Source organism: Myxine glutinosa, chromosome 13, assembly GCF_964187855.1.
Source record: "Myxine glutinosa chromosome 13, kmMyxGlut1.1, whole genome shotgun sequence".
Taxonomy (NCBI): Eukaryota; Metazoa; Chordata; class Myxini; order Myxiniformes; family Myxinidae; genus Myxine; species Myxine glutinosa.
This window is the reverse complement of record NC_136273.1, coordinates 61,713,235-61,736,150: the sequence shown is the minus strand read 5'-3', so window position 1 is coordinate 61,736,150 and position 22,916 is coordinate 61,713,235. Positions and strand designations below refer to the sequence as shown.

At 51.6% G+C, this 22,916-nt stretch overlaps 1 protein-coding gene across 2 annotated transcripts in view; it reads right to left on the bottom strand.

Annotated features, from left to right (window-relative positions):
• Window positions 1-19,975: 19,975 nt before the first annotated feature.
• LOC137438985 (cysteinyl leukotriene receptor 1) overlaps window positions 19,976-22,916 on the bottom strand; it is a 45,668-nt gene continuing 42,727 nt past the window's right edge. For both annotated transcript variants that reach the window (XM_068134514.2, XM_068134513.2), the window contains one exon: window positions 19,976-21,563. In XM_068134514.2, the coding sequence (XP_067990615.2) occupies window positions 20,406-21,560 (1,155 nt within the window). In that variant the 5' untranslated portion in view covers window positions 21,561-21,563 and the 3' untranslated portion in view covers window positions 19,976-20,405. The remainder of the gene's footprint in view (window positions 21,564-22,916) is intronic.

The following is a 22,916-nucleotide window of genomic DNA, read 5'->3' as shown; positions in this document are numbered from 1 at the left end:
AAGTGGTTATCTGTAAGATGGGTGGAAGCTATAGTGGTACACAATAACACACCACAGGCACGCATGACAAGTACACGCCTAGTCCTGACTAAGGTTAGGAAAGTGGAAAATGGAACATATGGGAACATAAGCAGCCGATATGCCCCAGGATATGGATGGGGCAAGGGCATTGAGAATACTACCCTCATGTTGCATTATACCCCCATTGGTCCGGATACAACAATGATACTTGAATGTGGAATATGGCCCCCTCGCACGACAATCCCAAATGGAACTGCACCCTACTTACGACCTAGTTGCGCCGCTTGCGTCATTAAAACCCCGCCTGCCCAGGAAGTAAGAAGAAAACCAGAGGAGAACACATACTGGAAGGTCGCACGGCATATGGCCACATTACAGAATAGGACACGGTGTTGGATGTGCATGCACCTTCCCCGCACCAGCACAGCAGGAATACCAATGGTAGCGTTACCCCTATCACTCAATGATTTGTGCTCAAAGCCACTAGACACCAAATGCCTTAGTACAACCCTGACAAGCCAAGGTTCTGACGGAACCGCGTGTAAACGAGTTTTCCAGTACTCGCCCCCCATCCAGTCCCGACATTTTGAGGAACGTCCGGCGCCGGTTTGGGTTAAGCCGGCTATGGGGGCCCTCTGCTTAGAAGGAAAGGGCCAAATAACGGTAGGCAAATCTGTGTGTAGAGATACCCTCCTCGCGGACCCTAGGGAAGGGAAACACATGCTGTTAGTTAATGTTACAAGTTCGCCCTTACATAATCTCACACACCTCCAGTTGGCATGGGAAGGGGTAAACGGAACGAACACTATCGCAGACCTTCGCACTTGCATGACCACTCATTTAGTGGCTCCACATGGAACCATGTTTGTATGCGGGAACAAAGCTTACCCGTATTTACCTGATAATTGGGGAGGAAGTTGCTATTTAGGATCAGTTTTCCCAGAAATGGAAATGCGACCACACTTGTATAATACCCCTGCACTCATAAGGACACCGCGAAGCACCTATTGGAACGACGACGGCACCACCACCTTACATGGCGCTGGTTGGGAAAAGGCCGTTAGTTTCTTTTTCCCATGGGCTGGGACGGTCATGAGCAGTTACCGCATTGACAAAATTGCGTTAATCTTAGAAACTGTGGCCAACGCCACCGCTACAGCACACGATGAAATGTTGGACACAGTCGTCCACCTGCGTACAATGGTTATGCAAAATAGGGTTGCTTTAGATATGCTATTGGCAGAACGAGGGGGGGTATGTGGGATAATTGAGGGTAGATGTTGCACTTTTATTCCTGACCCCTCACAGGGCGTCAGTGCTGCTATTATAAGGTTAAGGGAAAGCGCTCATACATTGACAAGGGATCGAATGGATCGGGAAGCCTCCCACCAGTGGCTTACCGACTGGTTCAAAGGGTGGACAGGCACTATTGTAAAGTGGGTACTGACCGCCTTGGCAATAGTCCTTGGAATCGTGGTCAGTTGTGTAATAGTCAAGGCTTTAGTCCTTGCGTGTGTGAGAAAGTTTTCCACAGGATGGACATTGAAGACGACAACAGAAAAGGCCATGGTGATGCTCGAAAAACTGACCGCGGGTCCAGATGACACACGGGCCGTCGACGTAATTGCAGACCGCGGATCCTGGAACGATGACCCGAACGAGACACTGGGCCGCGACAATGAGATCTCCGCTTCCGAAGATTGTTCTTCCATTGTTGATGTTACCGATAATGATGTCGAGTACACTTATGCGGACCTCGAAGCATTTCAGGCTGCCAGGAGGCCGTTTAAACTGGGCCCCAACACGTCGCATGAAGAAATCGACGAGTTCCTGAAGGACTCCTCTCGTTTCTTCTCGATGTGCCAGGCCGTGAATATTGGTGGCCGTCCACGCCGCAGGCCTACGCCACCTAAGAATAATGTTACTGATGATGTTACCAATGATGATGTGGGCCACTTGCGAGGGTCCCCGACTGATGTTTATATTTCAATGCAGGCTTTGCCTCTCCATGTTTCACGAGCTCACCTTTATGTCTCACAAGCCCACAGTAAGTCAAACGCCACTGACTCAATCCGGGATTTGGACCCAGCTGCTAACCCAAGCCCGGATGGAGAGGAACTCGATCGTGGAGATACTCTGAGTTCCGAATCTGATTGTTTTGGAGATACGCCCGTGGATAACAGCGATGCAAGCAGCATCGCCTCGGACGATCTCGACTTTGACCCAAAGGAAGTTTCTCTCCCACCTTTGGACCGTTATGCTTTATTTCATGGCCATAGGTTTGAGCCACCTGATACTGACGATGTTGTGTCTTCCCCAGATCACCAGCATGTAAGAGACCTCATGGACATGAATATCGATTGAGCGCTGACGATCTCCAAGGATTTCACCTGGGGGAGCCTGGGCGAGCTCCAGTTGGGGAGGAGTCCGGCTGCACCTCTGTGGACGAAGGGTGGGTCGGAGATCTTCCTGGGTGTGGACCCCGGTGGAACCAGAGGTCTTCGTTGGGGATCTGACACGCTATTCGATCTTCATGTCTCTACGGTCTCACCTCATACACCCATCTACACCTGACTTACATCATACATCCACTAACACCCACTTACACCCAGACGCCCACGGATCTTCCTGCTGAGTGCGATGTGCGGTACGGGGTACGGGACATGCTCACTGGGCGGCATCCGTGCGGTATGTTTAGTGAATCTTTTACACTGTCTGTCTCACCTCTTTTGGAGGTTTTTCCTTTATGCCATTTGTTCACCCTGCTTCTACGGCCTTACAGGGCATACTCACATACAGACGCGAATCATCCTACTGAGTGTGTGTGGTGCTTTGGTACGGGACATGCTTACGGGGCTGCCTTCGCGTGATATGTTGAATGATTTTTGATTACTTTGTTTCTGCTTTTTGAAATAAAGGCCTTTGATTGGCTCGTAGATAACTTTGTATCTTAGATCCAAAAGGGCGGTATGTAGGGAGCTATTATGCCCCTCCCCCTTTGTTATTATGCTGCTTTACCAATTACCAAGTATAACCAATTATATGTTCTGTTTTGCCTTATTGCTGGACTCTTTATAATACTTTAAATCCTTTCTTGTGCATTGAGGATGTGTAATATCCTAATAAGGAGTTCTTTCCTGTATGCTCTTGGCCTGCGTGGGCACAATCTCTCAGTTCTCCTCTCCTTAACCTTGGCTATAGCTGTTATCTCTTTGCCTCCCTCTAGACTTTGCCAATATCCTGTAAGTTGACAGTTTTATGAGTATCCCCTCCCTTTGTTCTTTCTCAAACAAAGTTTCTTTACAGAAAGTTGTAAACATGTTGCCACATATGGCTGACCATCTTCTTATCTGAGTTAACCTATGAGTGGCCTTGATGAGCTTCCTCTAACTAACTGAACAACAGGATGGGACTATGGTGGGAGGACCAATGAGCCCATTCTGGGACCAATGAGCCCATTCTGTCTCTGTATCTTGTGAGCTAACCCCACCCCTGATATTCCTTATATAAAGCAAGGTTTAATTGATTCATTTCAGAGCATCTTGTTGTACTGTTGGTCATTTCTTGTGAGTTTCAATACAACTTTTGCTGTCCTCAAGCTTGTGTACTCGAGTTCTAATAAATATATCCGTTGCTCCTTTCCTCTGAGTCTTCTGAGTCCCAAGTTCTAAGTCTCAATCCGACATATATATATATATATATATATATCAGACCTCCCCTTCCTCACCCCTCCCCCTCCCCCTCCCCTTCCCTTCTCCCGCTCCCCCTCCCTTTCCCCCCTACCCCTCCCCCTACCCTTCCCACTCCCTTCTCCCTCCACCCTACCCTCTCCCCTTCCCCACTCCCGTTTCCCCTCCTCTCCCCCTCCCCTCCCCCTCCCCCTCCCTTTCCCCCATGCCCCTCCCTTTCCCCCCTTCCCCTTCCTTTCCACCCCACCCCTTTCCACCCATTAAGCGCCTTTGGGCTTCATGAAAAGCGCTATACAAAATAAATGAATTATTATTATATATATATATATATATATATATATATATATATATATATATATATATATATATATATAAATAAAACTGTGAGAAATAGTAGAAACTCCACAGTACTAGCAGGGCGTCTCATTTGCATTAAATAAATAATCGGGAGGTTAAATCAGACGTGGACGGAGCTTCAGGACGTCGATCTTTAATTTGACAAGCTTTCGACCAACAAAGGTCTTCTTCTTAGTCGTCGCCAAGTTCAACTTTGTCTTCCGTTGAACTTGGGGGCGACGAAGAAGAAGACCTTTGTTGGTCGAAAGCTTGTCAAATTAAAGATCGACTTCCTGAAGCTACGTCCGCGTCTGATTTAACCTCCCGATTTTATATATATATATATTATATATATATATATATATATATATATATATATATATATATATATTGAAGGAGCTGGGGCTCCCACGTCGATCGGAAGAATGGACGCGACAAAAAGCTGGAATTCATCCGAGTTGCTTTAATCAAACCAAACACTCAGGCACTCTGAAAAGCCCGTTTATCGGGCAGCAATATATATACATATTATCCCAGAGCGTTTGCCCAGGAAAGGCGAGAGGGGGCGTGGCCCAGCGTCCTGGCTGCGGCCTGGCAAGTTGAGAGCGAGCATGCCCGGGCATGCCCGGGCGTCCCGACCGAGGCCTGGCAAGTTGAGCGCGGGCCTGCCCGGGCGTCCTGGACGAGCCCGGCATGGTGATCGCTCCGCGTCCTTGATAGGTGCAAGGCGATTGTGAAAACCCAGCGGTAGCCGCTACACACGTCCCCCCAGAATCGACTTGCACCGGCAGGGTCAATTTGAGGGGGGTCCTGATGACCCGGCCGAAGCGACCCCTGGCGGGTCGTGGGAGGGGGTCCGGTGTGGTGGTGGGCGGTCGAGTGGGGGGCACCGTGGACGGGGGGCGGCCTCGCCGCGGCGGAAGGGCCACTCGTGGTGGGTGGTCGACGTCCACGTGCGCCGGCTTGAGGCGGTCCACCGCAATCCGGTCCGACCTGCCGCCGATGTCGATGACGAACGACTTGTCGTCCCGTCGCAGCACCCGGAAGGGCCCGTTGTACGGCGGCCGGAGTGGCCCCCGATGTGCGTCGTGATGCACAAAAACATACTCCGCTGTGCGAAGTGCTGGGGGGACGTAGGACTGGGGGTCACCGTGGTGGGATGTTGGCACGGGGGCAAACCGTCGGGCGGCCTCCTGGAGGTCCGAGCGCTGGTGAGCTGCGGACCAGGGATTGGTAGCGTCGGGCACGAATTCGCCCGGGACGCGTAGCGCCTGGCCATAGACAAGCTCGGCGGTGGATGCCTGGAGGTCCTCCTTGGGGGCCGTGCGGAGGCCCAAAAGGACCCACGGCAGCCGGTTGGCCCAACTGCCGTCTTGAAGGCCGGCCATGAGCGCGGCCTTCATAGAGCGGTGGAATCGCTCGCACAACCCGTTTGCTTGGTGGTGGTAGGCCGTAGTATGGTGGGGCTTGACCCCCAGGTTGCGGGCGACCGCGCCCCACAGCTCGGAGGTGAACTGTGGTCCGCGGTCTGACGAGATGTCCGCCGGTGCGCCGAAGCGGGCGACCCAGGTGGCGATGAAAGCCTGCGCCACGTCGGCGGTGGTGGTGGAGACGAGGGGAACGGCCTCTGGCCACCTGGTGGTCCTGTCCACCATGGTGAGCAGGTGTGTGAACCCCCGTGATGGGGGGAGGGGGCCCACCAGATCCACGTTGACGTGGTCGAAACGTCGTTCGGGCACGGTGAAAGGTGCCAGCGGGGCCTGGGTGTGTCGGTGGACCTTGGCCCGTTGGCAGGCCGTGCAGGTGCTGGTCCAATCGCGGACGTCCCGACGAAGGCCGTGCCAGACGAATCGCGCCGACACCAGCTTCTGGGAAGCTTTCCGGCCCGGGTGGTGGGAAAGGCCGTGGAGGGAGGCGAAGATGCGGCGTTGCCAGGTGACGGGCACGATGGGGCGAGGCTGGCCTTGGGAGACGTCGCAGAGCAGGACAGTGTCCGCGAAGGGGATGTCGGCCAGGCGGAGGCCCGTGTCCACCGCCCGGAGGGCTTGCACCGTGGTGTCGGTGGTTTGGTCCGCCGCCATAAGCGCAAAGTCCACGCCCAGGTGGACCGCGTTCGCGCTGGCCCGGGAAAGACAGTCGGCCACAGCGTTGTTTTTGCCAGCGACGTGCCGGATGTCCGTGGTAAACTCCGACACGGCGGAGAGGTGGCGCTGTTGGCGGGCCGACCACGGCTCCGTGACCTTGGCCATGGCGTAAACCAACGGCTTGTGGTCGACGGACGCCGTGAAAGGTCGGCCCTCCAGGAGGTGGCGGAAATGGCGGACGGCCAGGTGTAGACCGAGGAGCTCCCGGTCAAACGTGCTGTATTTGAGCTCGTTCGGCCGGAGCTGCCGGCTGAAAAAAGCGAGTGGCTGCCAAACCCCGTTCACCCATTGCTCATGTACGGTGCCCACCGCGTAGTCGGAGGCATCCGTGGTGAGGGCGATGGGAGCGTTGAGCACCTGGTGAGCGAGCAGTGTTGCGTCGGCGAGGGCCCGCTTTGAGCTTTGGAAGGCCGCATCCATTGCTGCGGACCAGGCGATGTCGTGCTTGGCCGGCTTGCCCCGGAGGGCTTCGTAGAGGGGCCGCATGAGTTGAGCAGCGCGGGGCACGAAGCGGTGATAAAAATTCACCATTCCCAGGAATTCCTGCAGGGCCTTTATGGTGTGGGGACGCGGGAACGTGGTGATGGCCTCGACCTTGGTTGGCAGCGGCACGGCCCCGTTCTTGGTGATGTGGTGGCCCAAAAAATCAACGGCCGTCGTGCCGAAGTGGCATTTGGCCGGGTTGACGATGAGGCCGTGCTCGCTGAGGCGCCCGAACAGTGTTCGGAGGTGGAGGAGGTGCTCGGCCCGGGACGTGCTGGCGACGAGGATGTCGTCCAGGTAAACGAAAAGGAACGGCAGGTCACGCAGCACGCCGTCCATCAAGCGCTGGAACGCCTGAGCCGCGTTCTTGAGACCAAATGGCATCCACAAGAATTCGAATAAGCCGAACGGCGTGATGACTGCCGTTTTAGGGACGTCGGCCGCCCTGACAGGTTCCTGGTGATATCCCCGTATGAGATCAATTTTCGAAAAAATGACCCGTCCCGCCAGACGGGCGGAGAAGTCTTGGATATGCGGGATCGGGTACCTGTCGGGGGTGGTAGCGTCATTGAGACGGCGGTAGTCGCCACACGGGCGCCATCCACCCCCCGGCTTTGGCACGATGTGCAGTGGCGAGGCCCACGCGCTATCGCAGCGCCGCACGATGCCGAGGTGCTCCAACGCGTCGAATTCGGCCTTCGCCACGGCGAGCTTGGCTGGGTCGAGGCGGCGGGCCCTGGCGTAGACCGGCGGGCCCGTGGTTGGTATGTGGTGCTCGATCCCATGCCGTACTGCGACGGCCGAAAACGTCGGCCGCGTGAGGGCCGGGAACTCCGTGAGCAGGCGAGCAAACTCGTTCGCCGCCGGGACGGCGCATGCCAGCTCGGTCGGCGCGGAGCTGCTCAATGTGCATACCAGGGAGCTGAAGGTTTCGGCATTGATTAAACGACGCCGTTGGACGTCCACCAGCAGTCCGTGTGCGCAGAGGAAGTCGGCGCCTAGCAGAGCCATGGGCACGTTTGCGGTTACAAACGTCCAAGCAAAGCGTTGGCCGCCGAAGCAGAGGGTGACGTTGCGCGGGCCGAAGGTGCGGATGGTCGATCCGTTGGCCGCAACCAAGGAGGGGCCGCAAACCGCGGATTGCCTGTCCTGGTCAGAGGCGGGTATGACGCTCAGTTGGGCGCCGGTATCGCACAGGAAGCGCCGTCCGGACGCTTTATCCGTGATGAACAGTAAGTTGCCCGTGTGGCCGGCGCTCATGGCTGGTAATGAACGCCGGCCCGGCCGTTTTCCGGCCTGCCGAAGGTGCACGGGGGTCGGCATGTCCGGGCCTTCTGTCCGAACCTGGCATGATAGTAACACCACGCTTGGTCAGGTGGAGGCCCCGGTCGTCGTGCTGGAGGTGGTCGGCTCGGTGTAGCGGCCGCCAATTGCGTCGGCAGTTCGGTCGTCGACCGTGCCGGGTGCTCGGGCGCCATGGGTGTTGCGTCGGACGGCGGTGGGTCCCATGTCACCGCTGCGATGCGCTGTCCTGCGGCGGAGATCTTGTCGGCTTCTCTGGCAAGGGCCCGGGGATCTGTGATCGTCGTGCTTGCCAGGGCGAGGCGTACCGGGTTAGGCAGCTGACGGAGGAACAGCTCCCGGAACAGGAATGCCGGAGAGTGCTCGCCGAGCAGTGAAAGCATGTAGTCCATTCGCTCGGAAGGGCGCGTGTCGCCGAGCTCGGGCAGGTCAAGCAGGCGCCGTGCGCGTTCCGCCGATGGGAGGGCGAAAGCGTCGAGGAGAAGCTTCTTAATCGCGCCGTATTTGTCAGCGGCTGGCGGGCTCTCGAGGAGGCTCAGGGCACGGGCCGCGGTGGCCGAACCGAGCGCTGCTACCACATGGTGGAAGCGGGTGTCGTCGGCCGTGATGCCTCGCAGGGTGAACAGGGAATCCGCCTGTGCGAACCAAACCGCCGCGTGAGCCTCCCAGAAGGTAGGCAGTTTAAGGGCGACTGCCGTGTCCATGTCGGTAGGTCACCAATGAAGGACCTGGTGCTCCCACGTCGATCGGAAGAATGGACGCGACAAAAAGCTGGAATTCATCTGAGTTGCTTTAATCAAACCAAACACTCAGGCACTCTGAAAAGCCCGTTTATCGGGCAGCGCTTTAATCAAACCAAACACTCAGGCACTCTGAAAAGCCCGTTTATCGGGCAGCAATATATATACATATTATCCCGGAGCGTTTGCCCAGGAAAGGCGAGAGGGGGCATGCCCGGGCGTCCCGACCGAGGCCTGGCAAGTTGAGCGCGGGCCTGCCCGGGCGTCCTGGATGAGCCCGTCATGGTGATCGCTCCGCGTCCTTGATAGGTGCAAGGCGATTGTGAAAACCCAGCGGTAGCCGCTACAATATTATATATATATATATATATTATATATATATATATATATATATATATATATATATATATATATATATATATATATATATATATATATATATATTGTTACGGACACGACTTTGATGTTATGGTGGGCCGAGCGGAATGGCCGCCGTGTCTGCACAAGTTACCCGATTATACTCGAACCTTGGCCGAGTCGCGCTACGCTAAATCAATTGAGGAAAAGGACACAACGGCTGGATTAAAATGAAACGACACCAGGGGTACGGTTCTCAAGACCTCCGGAGGAGGTTATAATATTGCAGAAGGTTAGATTACAGGGGTGAGAGAGAGACAGCATAGAAAGGTAGGCACTTAGACACACTTATCTTATTCCCGACAGACCACAGATAAACGGGACAAAACTGACTCACACGGGGATTGATGGCAAGGAGGGGCAGGTATTCGATGGCTCAAGGTGCACCTTGGCTCAGGGGCAAAATCGACCCGGTCCGGTCCAAAGATGCGGGGAGGTCGCTCAGCGCTCGGAGGTCGCGACTTGTCTTTCCAAGCTGGGGGCGCATCTGACCTCACGTCCGGTAAGTGGCTGCGCATATCCGGCGGGGAGTGACACGCCCTCGGCTCGTTAGCTCCGCCCCAGATGGAATCGGCCCGCCGCTTCTCACTGGCTGCGGGGGGTTACCGGGCTCCGCCCCTGACGAGGAGCTGACAGCCAGCCCCTTCGTGGTAACCCCGTGGAGCGCATGGGCAATGGCGGCTAACCAAGCCGGAGGGAGGACGCACACTCCCCGCGCCGCGCCGCCCCCCTCTGTTGTTGTAGTTGTTGTTGTAGTTGTTGTTGTTGTTGTTGTTGTTTCATGGGGAAGATGGGAGGAGGTATGGGGAGGTCCTAAACTCACTACTGGTGCCATACAATCACATTCTGGTGCAACAAAGAGTCAGAATTAATGGAAACGAGTCCTTAACTGACATAGACTAAGAATAACTAGCAAGATGTCCGAAAGTTGTCTACGTGAGATGCGGTGGACCTGGGTGGATATATATATATTGTTGCAGAGATGAGGACTGTATTTTTTTTATTGTGTGCTGTATTATTATTATTATTGTTTATTCTGCGCCCCCCTACCTCCGGAGCTGTGCAAAGGTGAAAGGGCATCCCATAATTAGTCCACAAGCATACACGTCAGCCAAATAATAGAATACCCCTGTTGATAGTTATCTCTTATTCTGTGTTTTAGGGTAAGGCTGTGTCTCCCATTAATTGAAGTACTCCATTGCACCAGTGAAAGAGAATAGATCCCCTTTCATTCCCATCCCCAAAATCTCCTTTCCTTTCACATCCCCTTTCATCATTGCCAACCCTCGATTCTCAATTACCTCCCCTCCAATAACCGCCATTGAACATGTGCTCGAATCGGAGAAGAAAGGCGTGCCCGCCCGTCGTCATCAAGGGCGGAGCCAGAGGGTCGCGCGACCAACCAGGGCCGAGGTGAGCACCCCGATGGGCGTGTCCAAAAGGCCGGCGGCTTAATCGCCGGAGGCGCTATAAAAGGCGCACGCAAGAGAGAGAGTGGGGAGGAGTCAGTCAGTGGAGTCGGTGGTCAGTTGGTTGCGTTGGTTGCGGTGAGGAGTCGGTGGTGGTGGTCAGTTGGTTGCGTTGGTTGCGGTGAGGAGTCGGTGGTAAAGAGTGAGTGGACCAAGAACGAGTTGAGGGTTTGGACCAGACGAGTCGGACAAGGCCTGGCAAAGCACGCGACGTCCACAGCAGCCACAACAGCAGCTTGGGGGCCTGAACGGCGGTTTGGAGCAGGGCCGTAAAGGAACGGCGGCTGCTAAACGCGCCGGTTGTGCTGCAGGACCCCCTTGGACCTTCCTCTCCCTCCAGCCATCCACCTCCTGCTTTTTCCATCCTTCTTGTGTACGTGAGTTTGTTTTGTTTGTTCTGTCCCTGGGTATTTAATTAAGTCTGTAGGTAAGCTAGTATTTGCACTGTGTCACCTGCCTCTTATGTGTTGTAAATAAACCTTGATTGCTCCTTTTTGCTTGTGTAAATAATAAATCCCATTACTCGTCTGTACGTCTTCTCGTTTTATTCCTTTTCCTCTTTGCATTTCGTCGTTTTAGTCTTTTCCCAGATTGGGCAGCTGCGGTGCGATACGGCCAAAGTTCTGGGTGAATCGGGTGAGTCGGGGATCCTGTAACGGTCGCGGTTGGACCATCCGCTCGGCCCATCATACCATCTAAACCGCGATCAGTAACAATATATATATTATATATACTAGCCGAATGCACCCAGCATTGCCCGGGTTCTTTTTGAATAAATTTACTATTCTAATTCAGCTTTTACTCGCGACCGTAGAAGATTGACTGCTATAATTCAGCTCAACTTTTAATTGCGAAATGGGCCCAGCCGAGCCGAGGCGGCCTCGACCGGCCCCGCCACCTAGCCTATAACCTTCCCGGGGCCCGTCCCGATATTTTTTGTTTAAGAGGTTTAGGGCGCAGGCGTCACATGCTCGCCGCTTCTTCGACCGGGCCACTGTCAGTTGCTTGCTTTTTTGGTGGTCGTGTGGATTTTTTGGCCATTGAGTCTGCCCTCTGCATAGCCCCGGCTCTGCTCCCTGCTTCGCCTGCCCGGCTCCTTCGCCTGCTCGCTGTTTCCTCGGGCGCGCTCTCATGGGTTGTGACCATCGCAGCGGTTTGGTGGCGGTTTCCCGCCGTGATCTAGATTTGTAGCAGCGGCGGTCGATTTCCGCTGCATTTTCCGCTTTGCCGTGATCAACCTTGGCCTCGTGATCGTCTCTTTGCTCCTGCCTGCCCTCTGCTTGGTCCCGGCTCTGCTCCTGGCTTCACCTACCTGGCTCCTTCGTTTCCTCGGGCCCGCTCTCGTGGGTTGGGACCATTGTTTCACCTCCTCAACCTTGGCCTCGTCTCGTCTCTCTGCTCCTGCCTGGCATGGCTCTGCGGTACTCCGCCGCAAGGCTCCTTCTGCTCAATACCCGCTCCACCCCATCATGCATCTCTGCCATCAAATCAAATGGACTCCTCCGACGACCCAGGTACATTCACCGTGGCTCCGGTCGTAAGTTTGTATATTTGCAATCAGGTCACTCCATCCCCGTCCTCTGGTCGGCTCAGCGCACTCTCACTCTTCGTCCCAGCGCACCTGGTCACAGCAACGCACACGATCGCACCTCCTGCCTACGAACCCTGGCTAAATCACCTGAATTCATCCCTGCTGTTCAAAACAACATCAAGCTCACCCTGTTCAACACCCGGTCCCTCAACAACAAATGCCTCATCCTGAACGAATACATCCTGGATAACAAACTGGACTTTCTCTGTCTCACCGAAACCTGGCAACAACCTCTGGACTACTACACACTCAACCTCACCACACCCAATGGATATTCCTACGTCAATAAACCACGCTCGGAGGGCCGAGGTGGTGGAATTGCCGTTATCCACCGTCAAGACATCAAGACCAACCTCATCTCCATCTCATCTGCTCCATCATTTGAACACCTGGCTTTTAAACTCTCTGGTCGCACGCAGTCAGTCATGGCTGTCGTCTACCGCCCTCCCAAACCACACCCATCATTCCTGCCTGACTTCTCCTACTTTCTGACCCAGCTATGTTCCCTCTCCCCCTCAATCCTCCTCCTTGGTGATTTCAATATCCACATGGACTCCACTGACTCCACAATAACCACTGACTTCACTGATTTACTCACCTGCTTTAACCTCACTCAACATGTCGACTTTCCTACCCATATCCGTGGTCACATTTTGGACCTTGTCTGCTCCACTTGATTAAATTTGCACCATCTCTCTGGCTCCGACCTCACCCTCTCTGACCACTTAGCCATCACTCTGACCATCAACATCCCCGCCCCAACACCAAGGCATTATCGCACTATCAACTTCCGTAAGCTAAACGCTCTTTCACCTACCTCATTCTCATCCACCCTCTCTGAAAAAATGTCCAATTCTCCCTTCATTGACCTCCACACCCCTTCCGACCTCACTGACTACTACAACCACACTCTCTCCTCCTGCCTTGACCAGCTTGCGCCTGTAAAAACCAAAACAGTTTCTTTCACCCATTCTGCTCCCTGGTTTACCCCTGAACTCCGCCTGATGAAAACTCGTGCTCGCCAACTTGAAAGACTCCGCAATAAAACGGGTCTCACAGATCACTCCCAAGCCTACAAGGACCACCTACAACACTACAAAGATGCCCTCTCCCGCGCCCGCTCCGCCTACTACTCTCAAATTATCCACTCTGGCTCCGGAAACCCAAAAGCACTCTTCTCGACAATAAACAAACTCCTCCGCCCCCTGAACACCACCACCCAGTCATTCACAGTAGACAACTGCATCTCCTTCCTCTTTCTTCCAACGCAAAATTGACAACATCTACAACAGCTTGACCACCGCCGCACCCGCTCCTCCTCCAACCACCTGCCCCCCTTGTCCTGCCATCCCCTGTCTCGGTTCTCCCCAATCTCCCCTACTGACCTCTCTGAACTCCTCATAGGAATGAAAACTGCCACCTGCACTCTTGACCCCATCCCCTCCAGCTTTGTCAAGGCCTCCCTCCCTGCTCTCTCTCCACTTATCATTGCAACAATAAACTCCTCCCTGTCTACAGGCATCGTCCCACCTTCCCTCAAAATTGCTGCTGTTACCCCCATTCTAAAAAAACCTGGTCTAAACCCTGACACCCTAAACAACTTCAGACCCATCTCCAACCTACCCTTTCTGTCAAAACGTTTTGGAACGCGCTGTAGCCAATCAACTCAAACATCATCTCTCTGCCAATAACCTGTATGAAACATTCCAATCCGGATTCCGCTCCAACCACAGTACTGAAACTGCTCTCCTCAAAATCACCAACGACCTTCTCCTCTCCTCTGACGCTGGCAACCTCAACATTCTCGTCCTCCTCGACCTCAGCGCTGCCTTTGACACCATCGATCACACCATCCTCCTCACCCGACTTGAATCCACCTTTAACGTTACCGGCACTGCCTTCTCTTGGATTAAATCAAACCTCTCTGACAGACGCCAGTTCATCTCCATCAATAACTGCAAATCCCCCACTGCTCCCCTCCCCCAAGGTGTCCCCCAAGGTTCAGTTCTTGGCCCCCTCCTCTTCATCCTTTACCTGTCCCCCCTCGGTCACTTAATCCGCCGTCATGGTCTCCAATTCCACTGCTTCGCCGATGACATCCAGCTTTTCATCTCCACCAAGTCCGTCTCCACCGACACCCACTCTATCCTGACAAACTGCATCACTGAAATAAAATCCTGGCTTCAAATCAACTTCCTCGAGCTTAACTGTGATAAATCTGAAATAATCATCATTGGCCCAAAAACGCTCACAAAATCCACCCATAACTTTGCCCTCAACATCGACGGTATCCCAGTATCCACCTCCCCTCACATCCGGAATCTTGGCGTCATCTTTGACCAAACCCTTTCCTTCGACAAATACACTAAACAGATCACAAAGTCAGCCTTCTTTCACCTGAAAAACATTGCCCGTCTCCGCTCATCCCTCTCCTCCACGGCTGCAGAAACCCTCATCCACGCCTTCATCACCTCCCGTCGGGACTACTGCAATAGCCTCCTCTATGGTTCACCCTAAAAAATCACCAATAAACTCCAATACATTCAGAACTCCGCTGCCCGTCTACTCACCCATTCCCGGACCCGTGACCACATCACCCCCGTCCTTTACAAGCTTCACTGGCTCCCCATCCCCCAGAGAATCCAGTACAAAATCCTCCTCTTGACATACAAAGCCCTCCATAACCTGGCCCCATCCTACCTGGCTGACCTCTCCAGACACACTCCCACCCGCAACCTCCGCTCTGCTGGTACCAACCTCCTGACCCCCTCCATCCGGACCAAATTCAGATCCTGGGGGGACAGGGCCTTCTCCATCGCTGCTCCCACCCTCTGGAACTCACTACCTCACACCATCAGAGACTCCTCCTCACTCACCACATTCAAAACATCACTAAAGACCCACCTGTTCAACACTGCATTCAACATTCAACCCACAGCATTTAACCCCTGACTATCTCTTCTCCTTCTCCCTCCTTTTGCTTTAAATATTTCCCTATTCATTCTTGTCTTTTTGCAATTGTTGTTTTCATGTATTGTTATGCATTATGTTTTCCACTCTGTCAAAGCGCCTTTGGGCTTCTGGAAAAGCGCTATACAAAAGAAATGAATTATTATTATTATTATTATTATATATATATATATATATATATATATATATATATATATATATATATATATATATATATATACAGTATATATATATATATATATTGTAACGATTTTGAGAAGTGTGTAACGAATTTGAGAAGTGTAACGGTTTTTGAGAAGTGTAACAATTTTGGAGGAAGTGTAACGAATGTGAAAAACGTTACAATGTGAACGTTACAAAAGTACGGTAACACCCTGTTAATGTAAATAATGGTCGCAGTCAGCCTCCTAGTTAATTCCATGAAACTTACACGCAGGTCACGATATATCTTTTAAATAGTGTATTTCCTTATTCCATGTAGGCTAAATATGTGTTTTCCCACTAGATTGACTCTGCATTGTATCAAACAAAATAAGCATAGGCCCTTGCAATTTCCCCAAAACCTCCCTTCCAATTGCCTTCCGCATTTTGGGCGGTTTTCTTCAAACCACCATTGGCCACGAGGTAGGGTTGGGGAAGAAAGGCGTGTCTCCACCTCGTCATAAGAGGGAAGGAGTGAACCAGCCCTGCCAGCCAATCAACACCGCGGTGAGCGACCCGGTGGGCGTGCCCTCGGAGCCGGCGGCTTGATTTCGCCCGAGGTGATAAAAGCGACTGTAAGGGACTGCTTTAAGAGATGACTTGGAGAGGCCTTGGGAGATGAGCAAAGAGACTGCACCAAGAGGCGGTGAGATGCGAAACGCTCCAAGCCAAAGAGGAGAGGTACTCGGCAAGGAAACCAGCTTTGGAGAGACGCGCTGAAAGGAGAGAGATGGCCCCACCCCAAGAAGAGGAACAGGTGTGCCGAACCAGCGCGTGACGTCTACCGCAGTGGATACACGACGGAGGGTTTCCCGCCAAAACCGCGAGGCATTGTGAGCTGCGGCCTCCCGACTTTGCCTCCCTCTCAAGCAATCCACCTCAAGCCTTACCTGCCTGCATTATCCCCTGTGTAAGTGTGAACGTCCTGTCCTACTCATTGTCTTGGGGTTAAGTAAGAATGAATAGTGTAAGTTAACGATTCGCTGTGTTACTGCTTCTTCCATCCATTGCTTGTGTGTGTATAATAAAATCTGTTCTTCCTCCGTATTCTTCTTCTTCTTCTTTTTCATTCTCTTTCGGTCGCTTTAGAGATTTCCCGATTGAATATCTGTGGGGCGATCTGGTCAACGTCGGGTGGAATCGGGTTTTAATCGGGGAGTAACTGTTCGGACGCGGTTAAATACACCACCGCTCGGTCAATATAACATCTAAAAGCCGCGTCTGTAACAATATATATATATATATCACGATATCTCAAAAAGTTGTGGACTGATTCAGGTGAAACTTGGTAAAAGGGTTGGGTGTGTGACAAGAACAAATTCATTCAATTTTGGTGAAGATCACGATCCCGGTCCGGAAAAGATAATTTTTTCTAATATATCTAAATATTTCTTCACCATCGAGAGATGGAGCCAAAAACGATATATGACACGATATCTCAAAATGTTGTGGATAGATTCGGGTAAAACTTTGCGTATGTGTTGGGTGTGTGTCAAGGACAAATAGATTCAATTTTGGTGAATATCTAGATCCACATCCACCCAATAATTGGGATACAAAGCGTAAACGTAAACATCTTTACCAAAAACTCTCTTCCTCACTCTCCTTGCACTGCCCTCTCTCCACCCCACCCCCAGGAATACCTCTGGCTATGGCTTCCTCTCCGCTCCAACCTTTTGTTCATATGTGTTCTGTACCATCCTCCAAACAGTGATGACTCCATTTACATCTCCCTGTCTGACAACATGGAGCAACTTCTATCCACTCACCCAACTCTCTCTTCCTCATATGTGGCGACTTCAACTGTCATCATGCCAGCTGGCTGGGTGTGGGTTCCTCTCACACCAGCCATGGCACCTCAGCAAAGGACTTGAGTGACTCACTGGGGCTCACACAATCTGTCTCGACCTGGATCGCAGTCAATGGAGTATCTTCTCTTCTAGACTTGGTTATGACTAACTTCCCTGCAAATGTCTGGTGCCCTTCTACTGCTCCAATCGGTTCGTCAGATAAATTTGCTTGTTAAAGTGGACATCTCTCTGGCCATTCTCAGAGAGCCTCCTCAGCATCGACAATCTGGCATTTCACTCAGGGTGACTGGCATGGTCTTCAAGCAGCCATCAATCATCTGGACTGGTCTCCCATCTCCACTGCCTCTGACATCAACTCTTCCTGGGAATTCTTCCAAAGTAAACTGCTCTCTCTCATGCACAGATTTATCCCATCTCGTCTTCAGTTGTCATACCCTTCCTCCCATCCATGGTACACTGAAGCTTGTGGTGAGGAAGTTGCCATGAAGCAACTTGCCTTCACCTCATGGAGGGCTAATCCATCTGAAGGAAATCTCAGTTCCTTTCACAAAGCTCGGAACAAGTGTGCGTCTACCCTCAGGAGAGCCAGGAAACAATATCTCTCCACTCTCAAGACTGAACTCTCAAACCTGTCGTCTTCCTCCAAATCTTGGTGGCATCTGGTCAAATATGCTCTTGGTGTTTGTTCCCCTTCCATCCCCTCCCTTACGTCAAACGGCTACATAGCCGACACTGCACGTGAAAAAGCCGAATGCCTCAACTCTGTGTTTGCCTCAAAATCTTGTGTCCCGAACCAATCTCTCTCTGTAACCACCTTTCCCAGTCGAGCCCAGCTGGTCCAGGACTCTGGGTCCTTCTCTCCTGACAAGGTGGAGAGGTTTGTGTCAAACCTCGACTCTGATTCTGCAACTGGACCAGATGGCATCAGCCCAAGGGTCCTAAAATCCTGATCTGCTGCTCTATTTCACCCTCTCTCTGTTTTCTTCACCCTCTCTTTTGCTCAAGGTCATCTGCCATCAGCTTGGAAATCAGCCAACATTACTGCTTTACACAAAAAAGGAGCAAAAACAGATCCTTGCAACGACAGACCAATCAGCTTGCTCCCAAAAATTAGCAAGGTCATGGAATCAATCATCGCTTCTGACATCAAACCCTTCCTCTTCTCCAATGGCTTGATCTCGGATCATCAATTTGGATTCAGACCAGGTCATTCTACTCTGGACATGCTGCTTCTGCTGTCTCAACAATGGATGGAGGTCCTTAATGCCAAACAGGAAATCAGAGGTGTCTCCCTTCATATATCACGTGCCTTCGATACGGTCTGGCACCCAGCTCTGCTCTCTAAACTCTCCTCCTATGGTATCCATGTAAATCTCCACGCATGGATTGTGGACCTCCTCTCTGGTCGTAGTCAACGTGTGGCCCTGAATGGATTTCTCTCATCTCCCCTTTCTGGTCAGGCTGGAGTTCCCCAAGGCAGTGTTCTGGGCCCTGTGCTTTTTCTGGTCTTCATCAATGATCTCTCTGACTCTCTTGAAAATCCTCTCTATCTCTTTGCTGATGACTCCACTCTCTGCCGCTCCATACCTCATCCCTCAGATCGGCAGTCTGCAGCCTCATCATTCTCTGCAGACCTGGACAAAATCACAGACTGGTCAAACAAGTGGAACATGTCTTTCAATCCTGACAAATCCCACACTTACTATGTCTCTCCGAAAAGATAGTCTGGAAAACCCTCCCATCTAATTTCTCAACAATCCTCTTAAAGACGTTCTGCTACTCAAGCTTTTGGGCCTCACTATCAGCCATGATCTTTCCTGGGAAAACCACATTTCCAAGCTTGCCTCCCAAGCCAGTCACCGACTGGGCAGCATCCGTCGTGCGAAGTCCTTCCTTGGCACACCTGAGCTCCTCACCACATACAAGGCTTTCATCCGCAGCTCAATGGAATACTGTTCTCCCCTCTGGGCTGGTGCTCCTTCCTCACACCTAGCTCAGCTTCACGCTGTTGAAACCAAAGCTTACAAAATCATTGGAATCTCCCGCGATGAAGCTAACTCCGAGGGCCTTTCACTCACTCACCGCAGGCAGGTTGGTGGTCTTTCTGTCTTCTACCGACTCCTCTCCGGCCTAGCTCCCCCAGCTCTGTTTGTGCTGTGTCCCCCAAATATTCTTACAGGTCGCAGAAGATCTGCCTGCAACCCTCTTATGGTTAAACTGCCAAAATCAAGACTCTCTGCTCACCTTCACTCTTTCATCCCTCTTTTCTCTGGCCTCTGGAACAAACTCCCTCACTCTATTCAATCCCACTCCTCCCTCCAGGTCTTTAAAACAGCTGTTCACAACCATCTCTTGTCTTCCCCCATCCAAAATCTTGATCTTTTCTACCCCCGTTAATTTACCCAATATCCACTTTTTTGAAATTCCGACTTCTTTCCTGGAAGTCCTAGCAGTGTCCATGTGTTTTATACCTCTCCCACCCTCAACCCCCCACCCCACTTCCCGTGCCTCCTCCCCCCAAGCCCCCTCCCTCCCACAGATCTCCCGATGTCCCTGCTCTCAAATGTTGTACTTGTGTGCTTCCCTCTCTCTCCCCATCTTGTCTCCCGCTCCCTTTGTCTTGTGTTTTGTGTGTCGGTTTATCTTTTTGTGATTAATGTTAGCTCTTACACGAGCCTCGATCTTGTATTTAAAAAAAAAAAAAAAAAAAAAAAAACTGTTCAGCCAGCCTGTAATGATTCTATAATAATGCTTCCACTCCAATAATCCACATCTCCAACACATAATCTCATAAAACAAAATAAATGTGTTGAAATTTTATTAAACAGATTTTTCAGAATTGCAAAGATCACAAGAATATTATAAATGTACAGGCGATTAGAAATGGCTAAAAAGGAACGAAACTTCTCGAACATACAGTTCTTCTAAAAGGGAACATACAGAGTATATTGGGAGATGACACAGAACTTCCAAAAACACTTTACATCACTTAATAGCTCATTGTTTACTGTATTAGGCATTTTACACCATAAAACTAAATGTTTTGAATTACATCTTATCTGCCTGGACCACAGCATTTTGAAGATCCAGTATTGCAACATCAAAACAATAATTATGCTGTGCGTCAAACGTCAAAAAGGAAATGGTGTAAGCGTGTTGGTGTGTGCTTTGGAAAGAGCAATGTAAAAGTGATTCCATCAGACGTATCTCAATACTTTCTTGTTTCCCGTGCTAATGGAGTAGTTGTTGGTCACATTTGTTTTCAGGAGACACGTCGGCGGTTTGGGCGACACTTGGCTGAGGTTTCTCCTCCTTGTGTTGCTCGGTCTTTTGCCGGATGGTATTTCGTCGAAGGCCATCATCGGAATCCGAGCCTCTACTCGTGCTCTTGGTGGAGAAGCTGCGGTTTTGCCAGATGTGTCGGAGACGTTCTTGAAACTTCTCTGCACTGAAGAAGTAAATTAGAGGATCGAGACAACTGTTGCACACGAGCATGCAGCGGGTGATCACTGCGGCAACCAGAAGCCAGTGTCTCGTAGAGCATTTTAAAGGCCCAGATATGATGATTTGAAGATGCAGTGTGGTCGCAATGTGGTAGGGCAAGAAGCAGAAGAGAAACACAAGAAGTACGGTGGCAATCATTCCAATAGCCTTGCGAGTCTGTGATCTCCGTTTGCCTATTGTTCCCATCATAGGACGTTGTATCAAGGTCATGGTAATGGAGATGTAGCAGAAGAGGATGATGCAAAATGGCAGGAGGAATCCGATACAAAGTGCCACGTAAGACATGGCAAGAACCATTCCAAACTGTTTTGTACCCTTGGGATCAAAGCAGAGCATCCTCTCGCCGCTTTTATGCTGCCCAGATAGGAGAAATGGCAGAGTGAGTAGGCCCACAAAGATCCAGATAGAAACACAGATGTAGCGGAAGAGGCATGAGCGATCTGTCCCATAGTTCATTGTTGGGTGCACGATTGCTAGATAGCGGACTACACTCAATCCAGTCAAGAAGAAGATGCTGCAATAAAGATCCACGTAGAGTGAGTAGATACTCAGGCGGCAAATCAAATCGCCAAAGATCCAGTGTCCACCGCGAGAGTAATACGAGATGCGTAAAGGTAGCAGGAGAATGAACAACATGTCTGCAGCAGCAAGGTTTTGCAGGTAGACGTTGTTGGATGTACGGTCGCGGACATGAAAGAAAAACATGTAGAGAGCAATAGCATTACTTGGGAAGCCGAGTATGAAGACCAGGCTGTAGACCACTGTGTAGGTTGTGTATTTGAACCCATCGTCTATTTGGCAGGAAAGCAATGGGTCAGAACTTCCATTCGCATCCGCATCCATTATGGAGCTGACACCTGGTGCTGAGATCGTGACATCCATTCCCTGAAGACAAAGAAACAAAATGAAGAATGTGAATCTGAATTTTATTTATTCATTCATTCCATTCTTCTTGAAGGCTCAACGGATGTACATGTTTAGTGCATATTGTGAAATGGTTGGGAGAAAATATCATTGGGGGAAAGAAATGATGTTATATACACATATATATAACAAAGACTAACCCACATCTCTCACAAGTGAATGGAGGGAATAATCAATAAGCTCTCACCTAATCAATTACCCCAGGTGGCTAGGATTATACAAATAAATCGACTGCAGCCATGAAATCGACCCATGCTCTTCTCGCCAAAGAAAGCTGTATAATTGCAACCATCAGAAGGTACACAAGGTAAGCCCCTTCCTGTTTCAAATACTTCCCAGAGTCCTTCAACAGCTGTGATGACATTTACACATAGTACACACAAGAGAATCCCAATGCTACACACCCCACACTGCTGTCGCTGCTGATTCGCCAAGAAGCGATTAAACCGGTCCGGCAGATGAGGGGTCTATACAGTATACAGTCACGTGAAAAATTAAGTACACCCCATGTAAAGTTTTGACTTTTTCAACATATTTCAACATACAGCTATTTGATCTTCATTTCAACAATATTGATAGATAAAGGTGATATTGTGGCGGACACAAAAGCCCACTGGCGTGGTGACATCATTCCACGCACCAAGTGGGCGGTGGCCACGCCCGAGGGGTAGGCGTGGCCTCATGATATACACCGGGCGACCAGCCCGGAGGAGTTCAGTGTTACAGTGTAGTCTTACAATAAAGACGTTTATATGTTACTGCTTGTCCGCTTCCTCCTTGCTCACAAGCAGCGCGCGTAACGCCGCGCTTTACTGGTGACCCTCGACGTTGGATCTGCCGGAGCGATCCTTCCACACGCGACGCCATCGCCATGGCCGACTTCGTCAAACTTCCGGAATTTTGGGAGGCTCAGGCCGAAGTCTGGTTCGTCCAGGCCGAAGCCCAATTTCAGCTTCGGCGCCTCACCGGCGATGACACGCGCTATTGCCACGTCGTCGCCTCCCTCGGGCCCGGCACGGCCGCTCGAGTTGTGTCCGTCCTTCGCCACCCACCGAAAGGCCACAAGTACGAGGCACTCAAGCGGCTACTCCTAGCCACGTTCAGCCTCACGGACGACGCACGGGCCGACCGCCTCCTGGATCTCCCCGAGCTCGGTGAGACGCGCCCGTCGGTCCGAATGGACCATATGCTGTCACTGTTGGGCGACGAAGCCCCCGGTTCGCTATTCCGGGCGCTTTTCCGTCGCCAACTTCCAGCGCAGGTTCGCCTCGCGTTGGCCGGGACCGGGCTAACGGAACCCCGAGCATTGGCGGC